Genomic DNA, 15346 nt, shown 5'->3' with positions numbered 1-15346 from the left:
CATTATTATTGACAATTCTACCATTTCCATCTAATAATGGACTAATACCATTGTTAGGGTTTACACATACACTTTAAGGCCAGAAGGGACCATCATGATCTGGTCTGACCTGTTGCACATTGCAGGACACAGAACCTCACCCACCCACTCCTGTCACAGACCCCCTAACCTCTCGCTGAGTTACTGATAAAATCCCTTCTTATTGCCCTCAGCTCTGCCATAGAGTTCTCCTGGTATTCTTTTGCTTCCCGTATCAATTTTCTACAATTTCTAGCTTTTAATATCATATTCATCACTATCCGCTTCCTTTTTTCCATTTCTAATTTATGTATTTTTAAAAAAATATTATAGCTGCTTTCACCTCCTCTCTAACCCAGGCTTATTTGTTTTTAAACCACTGCAGCCTTTTCTCTCAGTTGTGGCTTTGTAGGTATCCAGTAAAATGCTCCTACAAAGTTCCTAATTATCATTAACAATTTCCGGATTAAATTTTTCCTCCTAGCTGATTTGGCTCATAATTGTTTTCAGCTTTGTAAAATTGGCCCTGAAATCTGGAAACATGACCCAAAGGCTCAAAAACCAAAAACCAAATAAAATAAGTGGGGTTCATATTAAGTCTCATGTTTTTTGGGCTCTGAAACAGGGTTTTTGACTGCTTGGGGATGCCAATACTGCAAAAGTTTGGGACAGAAAGTGAAGCAGCAGCTGTATTCTCCTGGTTCAAGCCGCACCACACCCCCCTCCCCCCCCCCACTTTAACCTGCAATTCACGCCCTTTCAAGGTCCTTCTCTTGTACTGCGTTGGGTGGAAAGTTTGACATGGAAGCTGCAAAGCTACAGATTGAAACCCACCCTATGGAAGAGCCTACGCACACCTTAAACTGAGAGCTGTGCATGCTCTGTGCACTAGGACACACTCCCCTACTGAATAGCTCTGGTGGGAGACAGACATGCACACAGGGGCAAAGCACCTTCGGTCTTTATTTTAAAACACACATCTGCCAGCCAGTCTGATCCTCGGCCTCATTTTGTTACTGTTTTGGGGGTTTCACATGTAGTCCCCTTCCCAGGGCCGGCTCCAGGCACCAGCACAGCAAGCAGGTGCTTGGGGCGGCCAATGGAAAGGGGCGGCACGTCCGGCTCTTCGGTGGTGGGTCCCTCAGTCCCTCTCGGAGGGAAGAACCCGCCACCGAATTGCTGCCGAAGAATGAAGTGGGGGCGGTAGAGCTGAAGTGCCGCCAATCGCGGCTTCCCCCCCCCCCCCCCCACTGCTTGGGGCGACAAAAACGCTGGAGCCAGCCCTGCCCCTTCCCCTCCAAAATGCTATTTCCTGCAAATTAAAATAAGTATAAATTGCCAGGATCCTCCAACAGAGCCCAAGACGACGGCTCTCCTTAGCAGTTTAATGACACACTTAGAGCTGCGTTCAGAGCTCTGTACAGGGCGGCGTAACCTTTTAAAACCCAGCTCTTACGCCCTCCACAGCAAACTAACGCACAGCATCCTTCAGAAGGTAGCGAAATGCAAAATCTCTCCCCCCCCCCCCCCCCGCGCTCGCCCCATGGGAGTAATGACACACAGGCCCCCAGCCTGCTAGAAGAGGTGCGCAGGCTCTACTGGGCCAGGCGTGAAATCCAATCATGCTAAAACAGTGTTTACGGTAAAAGGCGGTGTTTTATGTTAGCAGTCAAACCCCTTTGTTCCTTGGCAGGCTTTGGTAAACAAACGGCACTGGTTATCTCATCTTTCTAAAAAGCACCTGCAAAAAAATAAAATAAAACACAGCTCAGCAAAGCACTTGATGTGCTGGGAACAGGTGGGTTTATTCCACAAACCTTTGATGCAGTTTGTTCAAAGCAAGGACACGGAGCATCACACTCTGAGGACTTCTCTGCCGCGTCAACGCTTGCAGCTACTCATGTGTTTTAGTTTCTGCCTAGCTCACCCGTCCTCCACCCCTTCCACCCAGCAGCGCATGCAGCAGAACCTGCTAGCCACCAACGTGACAAGACTTTGCACTTATCTAGTGCTTTTCATCTTCAAAACACTTTGCACACCGTTAACTCATTAACCCACATAGCACCTCTGGGAGGTGAGCCTTTTAGATCCTCATTTTACAGACTGGGGGAAACTGGGGCCCACAGCTAAATGAGTTGCCCAAAGGGTATTCCTCTATTCGATCTCCTGGCTCCCAGATCAGTGGTCAGGCCAGCCTTCTTCTCCCTCCAGGCTGGGGAGCTGAAAGTCCTACAGCGTGTTTCAAATGCAACATGGTAAAAGTTCCAACTGCAGCTGCAGATCAATCTCTGCGCAGAGCAGAGAGGCCATGTGATTAAAAATATGACATGATCAGAGATTCTACCAGGCTGGCAAGAAAGAATGTGAGTTTTCATTTAATTAAAAAAAAAAAAAAAAAAATTAAGGCTGTGAACCACTGTAAGTGCTCACACTTTGAAAAAGCCTGTTTCTCATTAACATTCTCCATGTCGGGGGAGCTATGGGCCCCATTCTGTCCTTGGAGGTGCATGTGGGCACAATATTACCTGGGGCTAACAATACAGCAGGTTCTCCAGGTTGGTTCTCGGTCTCCAAATTAGCAGCCTATGACGCTTCTTTTAGCGGTCAGCATCTTACCAAACTGCAAGCCCTTACGTTTGAATACAGCTAATTTGCTCGGCAGCAAAAAGTGACCTGGCAAAGGGGTCCATCTGGTTAATCCATAATCAATATTTTCCATGGTGCAGCTTTAATTTTAGACAGCAGTGTGTAAATTAAAAAATATTTATCAGCCAATAAAAGGAGCAATTCAAATAGGCACAGTAATTACTCCCCCAGAGTGGCACTACATCTCCGGCAATCTGAGGAGTCTCTCTCCACATGGGGCTGGTCAAGGCTGTATTTTATACATGAAACATGTAGCACAGAAGAGGAAAAAAAACAAAACAAAAAAAAACTAACAGAATGGACGCCCCCCGCCCCCCCCAACCCTTCCTATATGTACCTAATTTGGAGTGCACAATCTGCTGCCGCTTATGAAAATGACCTTTCTGACCAATGTCACCCAGACCTTCACCTCCCCTGCAGGAACAGTGCAAGTGGGAATTACTAGCTAAGACTTCAGCTGTCACAGCCCCCACAAGAAGCTGATGGAGAAAAGCGCTAGTGGAACAAATCCTGGCAGAAACAGGCTCTTTAATTCCCTCACAAGTCAGCGTTCCCTAAAACGCCCACCCTAAGATCCCCACGTCCGCTTGGAACACACGCCCTTCGCCAGCCTTCCTTCAGGGCTGGAGGTTCTGCTCTTTGGGCTGATGCCAGGACAGCAAGAGCTCCAAACGCCGGGGGTTCTTGGCTTCATACCATGGGCAGGAACAACAAAGACTTTAGAAGTGGCATCAAAAGCTGAGCTAAGGACTTCAGAAGGCAGACTGAAAACCTGGGCCTGATAAGCAACCGAAATCCTTTAGTAGCTATACAAAGGAAGTTGTGTCAGAAACAGGCATGCACTGAAATGTCTGAACAGTCTTATCAACACAGGCACTATCTCTCTGTGTACAGCCCTGCTGTCAGCACAGAGTGCTATGCCCCCAGCCTGCACCGAGCCCTGGCATGAAGCAGCCATCAAAAGAAAGACAGAGACGAGACCACGGCGGGGCGGGCGGGCTGTGGGGGTGGGAACGAAACTTGCTCTGTTGAGAAAACGTTGGCTGTGAAAGATGTGGCTTTGTGGAGCGGCCAAACGGTCTCTCAAAGCCAAATGCCTGCCGCAGCTCTACCTGCTGCTGTGCACACACAGCGGGGCCCAGACACCCGTGCAGAGGCTCACCCCGGGGCTGCAGCCCCGCTGGAGACAAACGGAAACCTCTGAGGCCCTGGAGCGGCAATTGCACCTAGCGAGCCGTCGGAGATGGAGGCCAGTGGACAAGCAGGTGGGAACTCTTCTTTGCTCTTCCCAGCGGGAACCTCTGTGCAAAGGCTAAAGTCACCTTGAAAGCGAGGTAAGTGCCCCGGCTACAAGGTGAAGCCCAGGCTGACGCAGGCAGCTGGAGTCCCAAACAGAGTCGGACTGCATGGGCAGAGGCAGCCTCCTTTCCCGGGCCGCCAGAACTGTCCGGTGATCAGCTCCACCCGGGGCTGCTGTGACGTAGGACATGAACAGCACCCCCTGGGCGAGGGCAGGGAGATGTAAGGCTCCCGTTGGGACAGGAGTCGCACGGAGCACTCCTCGGATCCGGAGCCACCAGAGCAGCATGTGCAGGACTCCTCAGCGGCGTCCGCTGTTGAGATTTCCCGTGTGGTCCGTTCAGAGCCGAGGGCGTGCTCCACTCAAGACAAATCCAGGGAGGTGCTGGGCGCAGAGATCCGAGAGCACGACGCTCGTCCCGGCAAGCCAGCCGCATGCGGAGCCCAGAGGAAGGAGGCAGCTGGGCCCCTCATTTAGGTTTATTCCTCATAACGTATTTTAGCAGGGCTGCGATTCGTCTCCTCTCAGCATGGAGATGCCAATTCTCCCCGACTGGCCCCTTGCATGATCAAGCCCACCAATGCCCAGGGCGCTCGGAGGGAACACCACACCATCAGTGCACACCCCCGGTGGCGGGGGAGAAACCAGCCCAGTGCCCGGCCCCTCTCTGCACTGCAATACACACCGCAGCTTCACACGTGACCTATAAAGCCCTAAATAGTCTCTGGGGCCAGGTTTGCAAAGATCTTCAGGCGCCAAACGATGCAGATAGGTACCTAGTGGCATTTTCAAAAGCACCATAGGTCCCTAGTGCCGTTCTGCATCTTTAAGCATCTAAAGACATTTGATAAATGGTGTAAGATACCAAAGACCAGATTATCTATCAGAGCAAGTTAGCCTCAGTGCCTCCTTCCTCAGGTTGGCCGCTCTCCTCCGCCCAGAGGCCACAGTATTTGGAGAGCGACAACTGTAAATTCCCCCTTGTCAAACCTGTTGCTTGACTAATTACCGTCACAGTCACCCACTCCTGATGGAAGCTAGTGTCCGGGCTATGGCCACAGATCCTCAGAAACCACACAACCGCAAGAGTCAATCAGAGCAACCAACCAAGAGTTACCTCCAAAGGGGGCGGGCAGAGGATGACTTGTGCTCCCTAAAATGCTGATGGCAGGCAGACGCCTCTCCTCCGAGTCACTTGCTGCAGGAAGTTGTGTTCGGGGCACGGCTGCCCTTTGCATTAGTGCTGGACAAGGGCCCTAGCAGCGCTGTGAAGGGGGTATGTGTTGATAGCATTTCTGTCTTTCTGACCCTGAAAGCTGCCTGACGTGCTGTCCAGGAGCAGAGGTGTTGGCCCCAACGTCCTGGCCCAGCTCCAGTTTGGAAATTACATTTGGTCTCTTCTAAAATTACCCAGGCAGCCTCAATAGGATGTGGGAGCCTCTACTTCTTGCCGGCTTTTGTGATCTGTTTACTAAGTGATGGACTGAGACCACAAGCTCATTTCACACAGCCCACGAGACAGCCATCAGATACTAACAACGTGCAATCCTTATTGACCTGGGCCGGAATTGAACTGGCAACCTAGAAATCAGAGGCTCTGGTACTATTTACCAGCCTCCCGAGCTGTCCAGCCCTGCCACTTGCTATAGTTCAGGCGTCCCTGAGAATCTATTTTTAATTATTTTTTTAAATAGAAAGCGAGCGCCTGGCTCAGGAAGCGCTCCATAACGCTGAGCTAAATATTGATCCCAACCAATTACAGATGTGCACTTCCTGCTCACACCACCGCAGATGCACTAACAACCCCGGCCTAGCAGCAGATGCACCGGCGTCTAACGGAAGGCACATATCAAGTGACATTTAATTAAATATAAGCCACTGCTACATCACTGCAGAGAGCAGGAGAAGAACAGGGGTTGGCCAAGCTGAGAGGGGTATTATTTGATTTATAATTTAAATAAAGCTCAGAATTCCTGTAACACAAGGAGAGTAAAATCAAAGGGGCCCAGCCTGCTGAAGTTAATTGGATGTGATATTTTCCGAGGATGCCTCCTTTTGCAGCGCATCCCTGCTCCTCTGCAAGAAGGCCAGGAAAGGGAGAGGAGGTCTGGGGGAGGATATGGAAGGCCAAGGCATTGGCTCGCTGTGCTGGACCCCTCCCTTCCCTCCTGTCTGCCCAAAAGCTGGGTGTCCATGCAGGACTTTCCCTCTGCCGAAAGCAAACAGCCCCCCTCCTCCTCACTCACCCAGGGAGCTGAGCTTGAAACCACAACACCAAGGGCCTGGCCGAGCGGCTCGATAAATCTGACAGGAAACACACTTAGAGATGGCAATAAGTGGCCCTGTGGGTCCAGAGGGAGGCCGGGACGGGCAGGCGACAGCCTAACGCGCTGGCTTTAAGAGCTATTATTGCTTTAAAGTCTAGCTGGAGACCGATGCCTGCAGCAGCTGCATCACGGGCGAAATCCCACACGGCTGCAGGATGTCCCACAGTGCTCTGGGGCATGCACGACAGCCTTGCTGGGGAGCCCAGCACTGAAGAAGCTGTAATGAAAAGCATCTCTTCACACAGCAGAGATGGGCTGTGCTGTCCCCTCAAGGGTACCTTGCCTTCCCCTCTCTGAGAGCCACGTGCCCAAACGTTTCCAGGAGCACAGGGCTGGAACATGGGTCTGATCTGTACAGCCAAGGCACTCCTTAGAAGAGCTGATTGTAGTGAGGGGCCATGCAAATTCTCCAAGTCAGCACAGGGACAGCACATGGAGGGCAGGGGATATTTGTCAGAGTTAAACTGAAAACAGCAACATCTTCCTGCCTCGGAGAGACAAGGCCTAGAACGACCTGCCGGGCATGGGTCTCTGCGGGAGGAGGCACACTGGAGCTGTTCGCCAACAAATTCAATAGCGTCCTGGGGGGACAACCAAACGAACGTGGGTGAGTGGAACACTCTTCTCATCTTCAGAAAGGGAGAAACTCCAGCCACAGATGAGAGCCTTATTTACAGCTCAGTGAAGTTTGTGATTCCTGGTGGAACAAAGACTTTAGACCTGTGGCACCAGGACTTGAAGCCCCTAGGCTGGGGGATTCTAAGGAGCAGACGACAGAGCTGTGTAAAAAGAGGCAGCGTGGCCTAGTGGACAGGACTCTGGCCTAGGACTCAAGAGACTCGGGCTCTATTCCTGGCTCTGCTGGGTGACCTTTGTTGAGCGTGCCCTCTTCCTGCAGACTGCTGGCTCTTGGGGGCAGGGACTGCCTCTCACCATGTGTTTGTACAGCACCTAGCCCAGAGTGGCCCAGATATTGGTCAGGGCCAGTAGGTGCTACTGTAACACAAATACCAAACAACAGGTGGGCATTTTGGAAGGCTTCCATGAAGCAGATTCACAGGTAACTCTAGCTTCATGTTGCTCTGGTTACCTTGGGTGTGGGAACAAAGGGTGTCTAGGCCAATGTGGCCCAGGTGCACTGGTAACCTCCAACGTGTCTGGGTAGTGGTGGTACAAGAGGTTTCAGAACTTGCTGGACTGTTTGTTTTTCCAGAATCTCTGGGTGGCTTTTCCAAGACTGAGAAAGATGGTTTGGCCTTGGTGCAGTGGTGAGTCTGAAACTGCCCAGTCAGGACTCGGGATGGCAAAATAGAGCCCAGACACCTTCAACCAGCCAGCAGCCTTCCCTGCTACAGGCCCTGCTCTGCTCCTGGCACGTGCTGGGGCCCCTCATCCAGCTCCGGCTCTCTCCAGGAGAGGTGGAGGAGAAGGCATTGCTGGCTCTTGGAGATTCAGATGAGAAGCAGGCCAAAGGCCCAAGAAGTTCCATGAGGGATCTCGCAGCGGATGTGGCGTGGGTCTGGAGAAGACACTTCTCTCCTCTGTAGGAAAGGAAGCCTCTGACTGGAGAAGTCCTGCTCTGTTCCCCAGCCCCAGCCTCTCTGGCTTCACCTCAGCCCAACCCGTATCTCAACACTCGGAACCACCCGCTCCAGTAAGACCCTGCATGAGGTCTGGGCAGATTTACACCCAACGTTACCAGTAGCACACAGCTCTGAGCCCTCCGCCACCCCATCCTCACCAGCCCTCGCCACAGGCAGAGGAGCAGTCGAAGCCATTGCGCTGGTTCGGGGCCGATGGGCTCACCTCCGCACACGGCAGCACTGCATTTCAGAGCGGCCCCAGCAGTGGGGACCCCACCGAGGCCCCCCACCGCCCTCCCATACCAACTAAGCAACTCACGGAGCCCGTGTGCACTGGTCGCTTTCCAGATGCCATGGGGAAAAGGTGTAAAGGGAGAAAAAGCAATTAACCAGCAAGACAGAGGGGAAGGGAAAACCTAGGGTGGGGCCCTCACCTGGGAGGCCAGGGCACCGGGTCCAGAAACGTCAGCGACACACGCAGCTCCCGGCGCAGGCGGGGACATTAGTCAGCTCACCTTTTACGTGAAATTAATACAAAAATTAATCAGAGGCGCAGGCAGGATAATAGGATTTCACAGTGGTGCCAGGCCAGGCGGCCACCGTGCCGAGCGCCAGACTCATTTAATATCGACAGAAACAGTGCCAGAGGACAGAAATAAGACCCATAAAGATAATTACTGAGATACTCAGGAGCAAATTAAGCAATAAGAGGCACTTCTAAATTGTGGCTCGTTGGAAAAGAATGCTATCTTTTTCGATTACCTAAGCAGGCGTTTAGCAGGAGGCTCATCTGCCCCATGCTGCATGGGGCCCGGGCTCGCCTTTCATTCTGCTTCGCAGGGCTGATGGCAGCTTCCCCTCCCCGTTTGCCACAGGTGTAATAAATGAAGAGGGGAAAATTATATTCAAAAACAGATGCCTGGCCCTGGATGTCACCTGCAATTTAATCTGAAATAGCAGGAGGCCGAGAGAAAAAGAGGCATGCTGCATTTTCCCATAACGAGCGGAAACATACGGTCAGCTAAACTTTGATTAAGGTGACCTGGCTGGTGGGCGGGCGGAGGCAGCGAGTGCATTGTGGGGGAGTGGGCTAGTAGGAGACTGTTGCCGAGAGAGGACAGAGTAGCTCCGAAGTGGCATAAAGCGAATCAGTGGCCCGTGGATCTCTTCTTACCCGCCCCTTGGACTTGGGGGGGAGGGGCGCTAGGGGGCAGGAGGAGGAGAACCCGGCTCAATAAAGACAGCAGCAGTGAGAGAAAGGGACAAGCAAGGCCTACAAAAAATGCTACAAGCAAAGAGACAAACAGGTGCGCCTGGCATGGCTGGCCCAGGATAGGGGAGGGTGTGAAGAGCCTCCCGCCCATGCAGTTATCAGGCACAAACGCTGTCCCTGCACTGCCTGCTCCCTCCGAGCACCCTGGAACAACAGCCACCATACAGGGGCCTTGCTCCCTGGCATCTGCCAACAGAGCATGCGGCACCCTCCGTCTGGGCTGGTGCAGGCGGCACCCAACACCTCCCAGATTTCCCCCGGAGAGGCCAGAGCTGCACCTGCACGCGGCCCAGTGACTCAGCGGCACAAGCTAGCCCGAGTGCCCGGAGAGCACTGGGATACTCGCATCTGGGGACGGCAAGGTACGCCGCTGCTGCTCCTCTGCTCACACCGGGCATCACACCGACGTTACCAGCCCGGTAAGAAATGCCATAAGTAATTAAAAACGAAACCATGGCTGTCAAAAGATGCACAAAACAGTCCCTCTCCCACTGAATTTGCAAAATCCAGTCGGTTGCCTTCGAGCAAATCAGCCAGAATCGGCTGCATGGCAACTCGTTGCTGTATAGGCCTTCAGGTGCCAGAGCTACTGGCCTTGGCAGCGGGGCCAAGAACTGGATGTGCATGGAGGCTGCACGCCACTCTCTCCCTTCCGCACACTGGGGACGCTGCACCTCTGCTGCGTCTGTTCTATAGGGAGGAGGGCAGGACCCCTTGGCGCCACCACTCCAAGGTCTTCTCACACCTGCTCTGCACATGCTCATGTGAAGCTTAGGCTCATAGGGAATCCGGCCCAATCCCAGCCCTGGGAGCCAGGGAGGGTCCCATTCAGCTGAGGTGTGGATCGGACGTTGGGCAGCCAGCCACTGCACCTATTCACCTGATCCCTCTCTCTCCCCGACACGAACGCTTCGCTCACTCTGTTATTCCACTTGCCACTCAGCGCACTAACAGCAGGGCAGCATGGTTTCAGACCCGCGGGTCACCCCACCACGGGACTTCACTCATTCCACGACACGTGGTAACATCTCACACAGGACCGGGTGCACAAAGGCCTATTAACTCCCCCACTTCCAAAGCTCCTTGGTAATTTAGACATATTTCAGACAAGGAATCCTCCCCCAGCCTGAACATCCACAAGGCAGAACACAGGAAGAACCCAGCCCTTGCTCGTGAACCTGCCAGCACCCAAAGTAGATTGTGCACTAATTGATCCATTGAAGGGGCTCGGGATTCCTTGCGCCCCCTCTGTCCTGAATGGGAGGAGGAGGAGGAAGGTGATGGTCTTTCCAAAAACTTTCCTCCTCCTTTTACTGAGTGCAGCATTAGGCAGGCTGGTGCGTGTTTCCCAGGATCAGCCTCTATGGTTCAGAATCCCTCGCAAACGACAGCTTGCAGACGTGCCTGTTGCCAATATTAGAGAATGACAAGCCATCCTCACCCCGCCGGCCCACCCCTAGCCCTGAGTCCCACGGCAGTCGGGGAAGGGAACCTCTGAAGCCCTGCGCGCACGTTCCCTGAGCCTGGCTCAGAAGAAACGTAGCTCAGTATCCAGGCGTGACCGAATAGCAATAGTTTTACAACAGCAACACTCAGTTGCCTTCCGGACGCTAATAAGAAAAAGACCTGAGCGACGCTGTAAGCTCTGAGCAAGCGTCTACACGCACAGACACACGCTCGGTTCGCTCCGCACGCTGAGCCAGCAGTGGGCTGCAAGACAGAGCCCTGCGAGAGAGGAGAGGGGGTGGCAACCTTCCCGTTCCGGCACAGGGAGCAGCTGAATGCTCAGTGGGGAGAGCCCCTGGCGTCCTTCTCCACTGAGTCTATTGGAAACACTGGGAGGATCTTCCCCTGGGGCACAAGAGGAACTCAGCCCTGGTCTACACTAGGCGGGGGGTTGACCGAAGATACGCAACTTCAGCTATGCGAACAGTGTAGCTGAAGTCGGCGTATCTTAGGTCGGCTTACCTAGCCGTGAGGACGGCGGCGAGTTGACCGCTGCCGCTCCCCCATCGACTCTGCTTCCGCCTCTCGTGAGCTGGAGTTCCGGAGTCAATGGGGAGCGTGTTCGGGGATCGATTTATCCACGTCTAGACGAGACTCGATAGATCGATCTCTACCCGCCAATCCGGCGGGTAGTGAAGACCTGCCCTCAGAGACCAACGTGAACTGAAAGGAAAGGTGCCTTCAGAAATACAAACAAGTTTGTAGATTAAGGCCACATGGGCCCACTGTATCATCTAGCCTTAACATGGGCATTCCCCTGAACTAATTCCTGCTTCACGTCCAATAGCTGTGGTTGAACTTGTTTTTTCTAAAAGATACAGTCATCTGATCACTTCAGACCCTTTCCATCTCGACTTAAAATGGCAAATTCAGCAGTTGGTTTGATTGTGCTGGGGTGCATAGGTAGGGGAAAATACGTCTCCAGGAAAATACAGATCATTAACCAAATACCTTGGGGCTGTCACACGCTAAAAAGCGGAGCTTTAGTAGTTGATTTGTCTTCAGCCCGGAACGCTTACAAATCCAACTGAGACCAGTAGAAAAATATCCACTCCCCTCTTTAAAACACACATTCATCACTTGAGAATCTTAATGTGTCTTTCCCAGCCAGAGAGGTCAAACCCGCCTGCCTAAAGCAGGCTCATTAAATATACATTTAATCATGGTTTGGATTGAGAGACAAAGGCTGCTCGAGACAGGTGCTTTACTGGAGTGACCTTTTGGAACCCATTTTAATGTAACTAGTTTACAGCTTATCTGAAAGGCCAGCTCGTCAGGAACAGCAGAGCTACAGCAAAACTGGGAAAAGTAATTATAGGAGAGGGAGGGGGAAGGGTGGGTTAGAGATATTTTAAGGAGGCTTCAGAGCAGGTGTTTGCCACGGCGCTTTGGAGACATTGCTGCAAAATTTTCTGAAGTTCGACTTATCAGCCAAAGCGACTCAATTTAATTCGCTTATCGCGTCTCCTTCCTTTCCCCCCATCCCCTCTCCTGATTTTCCTGTTCTTTTTAATTATCAGTTAAAGAAATGTCTTTTTCAATGAGACAAGAAGCATCAAAGCAGCAAGTAGGCAAATGCTTCCTATCCGGGAGGAAGGGAACTGGACACGGGCTGCCTTCCGTCTCCCATAGCAGGAGAGGCACAGGGCAGAGAGGGGCCTCAGGGCTAACCCGCTCCATGGGACAGGGCGCTTGAAAAAGACAGCTCAAGGGACAGCCAAGCACGAAGCCTGACAGAGCCAAGGGAGGTTTGAAGGTCAATGAATAACTTGATGCCAGGAAATGAACTGGGGAGATCAGGGCAGGAAGCCCCCTCTCAGCGCACAGCATATGCTGCCTCCCTGGCAAAGTCCCGACAGGCACTTACACTTCCGCGGCTCCAGGGTCTTGTTTGGACATGCGAGGTGCTGGGCTGGCGGGTTCTGGGTTCTCTGGAGACAGGCCAACATGGTCCAAGTGTTGGAGAGCGCTGCTGGAGTCACGACTGGAGACCTTCACGCTACAAACAGACAGAAAGGGAAGGCGTCAATTAGCAAATGGGATCGGCCATGGCAGCTGAGCGTCACATGGCCTCTCTCTCCCTCACGAACACTGCATGTGGCTGGGAACGCTGGCCTGTGAGCTAGAGAGCGTGTGATGGGCGGGTAACGCTGGGTCGACGTGCATTAAAAGCAACGTTTGTCAGAAGCCCAGGCATAGGCGCCGACTCTGTGGGTGCTCTGGGGCTGGAGCACCCATGGAGAAAAATTGGTGGGTGCAGCCAAGTTCCCCACCCCAACTCACCTCACCTCCTCCCCTGAGCATGCCGCGTCCCTGCTTCTCCTCCCAGTGCTTGCCGCCGCAAAACAGCTGTTTCGCAGCGTAACAAGCTGTGGGAGGGAGGGGGAGGAGCGGGAACGCGACGTGCTCAGGGGAGGAGGCGGGGCCGGTGTGGGGATTTGGGGAAGGAGTCCAATAGGGGTAGGAATGGGGGCGGGGCAGGGGTGTAGTCAGGGCAGGGCCGGGGGTGGCGGTGAGGGTCAAAGCACCCACCAGCGCCAGGAGAAGTTGGCGCCTATAAGCCCAGTGACCACAACTGGTTTATACATTTCCTGTTAACGTTGGATGGGAGACGACCTTTCTTACACACTACGGAAATTTCATCCCATTCTAGGTTTTCTCCAACAGAAAATCAAAACCTGAACAATTTGTAGTTTAAGACTGAAAACATTTATTGTTCATACCCCCCGTCGCTCCAAAATCCTCTCTACCCCCCAAAAATGTTTGCTTCGTTCCCACTCCAGCCCTGCAGGTAACATCCCCTCAGCAGGGCGGCACAAGACACCGGCACGCGACTTTCACGCTTGTGCAGCGGGGCATTTGCAACGGCAGCTCCAGAAGGCTCTGCAGGTTACCGAGGTCCTGGGCTCATTGGCTGCCTTCACTGCAACCCAGGTGTGATTTTACTTCGAGATATCTACATACAAAGCCCTAGTGGAGACAAAGCTCTGCAGCTTTTATCTTGATGTAGCTAGGAGAGCGGGGGGAGCATCGTGTTGACCTTGGCTAGCTACATGAATCATAGAATCATAGAATCATAGAATCATAGAATATCAGGGTTGGAAGGGACCTCAAGAGGTCATCTAGTCCAACCCCCTGCTCAAAGCAGGACCAATTCCCAACTAAATCATCCCAGCCAGGGCTTTGTCAAGCCGGGCCTTAAAAACATGGAGGTAAAAGCTACTTGCACAGTGTCTGCGCTAGGTCTTTACTGCCTGGTAGTTATCCCGAGCAAACTACCTAGATGTTAGCACACGCCTCCTTTGCAGTGACACCCGAGGCCCGGGGCTGGCGGAGGCAGGGCTGTGTGTTTGGAGTTCCTATAACAGGGGGCTGCCTTAGGACAGACTCCAGGCGAGCAGACCAAACCCCATCAGTGAGGGATGCCCCACCATCTGCTGTGAGACACGCTGACATCACACAGAGGGGGCAAAGGGCAATGTGCACGCCCCAGACCGCTCGTTAACGCCTCTAAGATGTCCTGCCCATTAATTATCCAGCCTCCTGAGCTGATTCAGCACGGCTATCTCCAGGATCCAGGGTCACACATGGCTGTGAAGTTATCAGCGTCTAGCTATGATGACCGTGCTCTCCACCCAGAAAGGCAGCGAGAGCTCCTGTCCCAAAGAACTTCCTATCCCACATAAAGGGTGAAGGGAGGGGAGCGACAAATACAAAGATTCTTACATATAAATCAGTGAGCCACTCCCACCTGCCCCTCAATCTAACCATGATTAGCGAGCCACTTCCTCCCAGGTAGCCTGGCCAAGCGGGTCCCGAGGAGGGATCCCAAAGAGAAGAGGGTTTCAGTTCCTATTCTGCCTCTGAGGATGCAGCCTGCATACCCCGAACAGCCCACTGCCGCCCCTGCAACGTGCTGATGCCAGTGTCAGACAGCGGGAGACAGGCTGCTTGATTGTTCGCTGGCATGATGGACACCATCTCCTCGCAGTACATCATAAAGCATTTGATTATTTCCCCTGCAAGCTGGCCATTAAGATCCCAGCCTAGATCAAACCCTCCATTTCAAGTGGATATTGGGAAAAGCCCCTATTAAAAACCACTCGAGTCCCAGCGTCTGCCACCAGTGCTCAGGCTGGCCTCGAAATCTAGTTGACTAGAGTCAGAGGGGTCAGGCCAAAGTCATCCCCAACAACGATTTGCACATTTGGAGCTACAGTAATTGTATATCCCTTCAGGAGCCTAGATGGAAGGCATAAATTATAACTAATTCCTCCTGATGTACTCTCACTGCCTCGAGTGACTCCTGGACTGAGCTTTCCTTCAGACGGGGCAAGTAGAGGTTGACTTGAAGCATAAGAAAAGCAGGCAGCAGTCTCTGTCGTTCAGAGCGAGAAGTTCTGACCCATTGCTCTCGCTGGTTGAAAGTTACTGACGGCTGGATGTCACAGCCGATACATCACATGGCCCAACGCTGTGTCACGGAAAGTCTGTCCCATCTCCGCTATTCCAGGCAGAGCGGGGACCGTTCTTACCCGCACCGACCCAGACCTCGGCGGGCAGGGAGCACCACTTGACAGGGCAAAGGGGCGGGCAGGGCTACAGGGAAGAGGACTCAGCCGGCTTTAAACGCATTGGGTTCTTTGGTATATTGTGCACTTACACATAACCCCAGAGAAGATCGCCACTTTCC

General features: G+C 52.9%; 1 protein-coding gene across 1 annotated transcript in view; it reads right to left on the bottom strand.

Moving 5' to 3' along the window:
- Window positions 1-12602, bottom strand: part of FAM222A (family with sequence similarity 222 member A) — a 53998-nt gene extending 41396 nt beyond the window's left edge. The window contains exon 1 of the mRNA XM_065418058.1: window positions 12521-12602. Coding sequence (XP_065274130.1) covers window positions 12521-12602 — 82 coding nt within the window. The remainder of the gene's footprint in view (window positions 1-12520) is intronic.
- Window positions 12603-15346: the final 2744 nt, after the last annotated feature.

The sequence above is a fragment of the Emys orbicularis genome, chromosome 16 (assembly GCF_028017835.1).
Source record: "Emys orbicularis isolate rEmyOrb1 chromosome 16, rEmyOrb1.hap1, whole genome shotgun sequence".
Lineage (NCBI taxonomy): Eukaryota > Metazoa > Chordata > Testudines > Emydidae > Emys > Emys orbicularis.
This window is presented reverse-complemented; position numbering and strand designations above follow the sequence as displayed.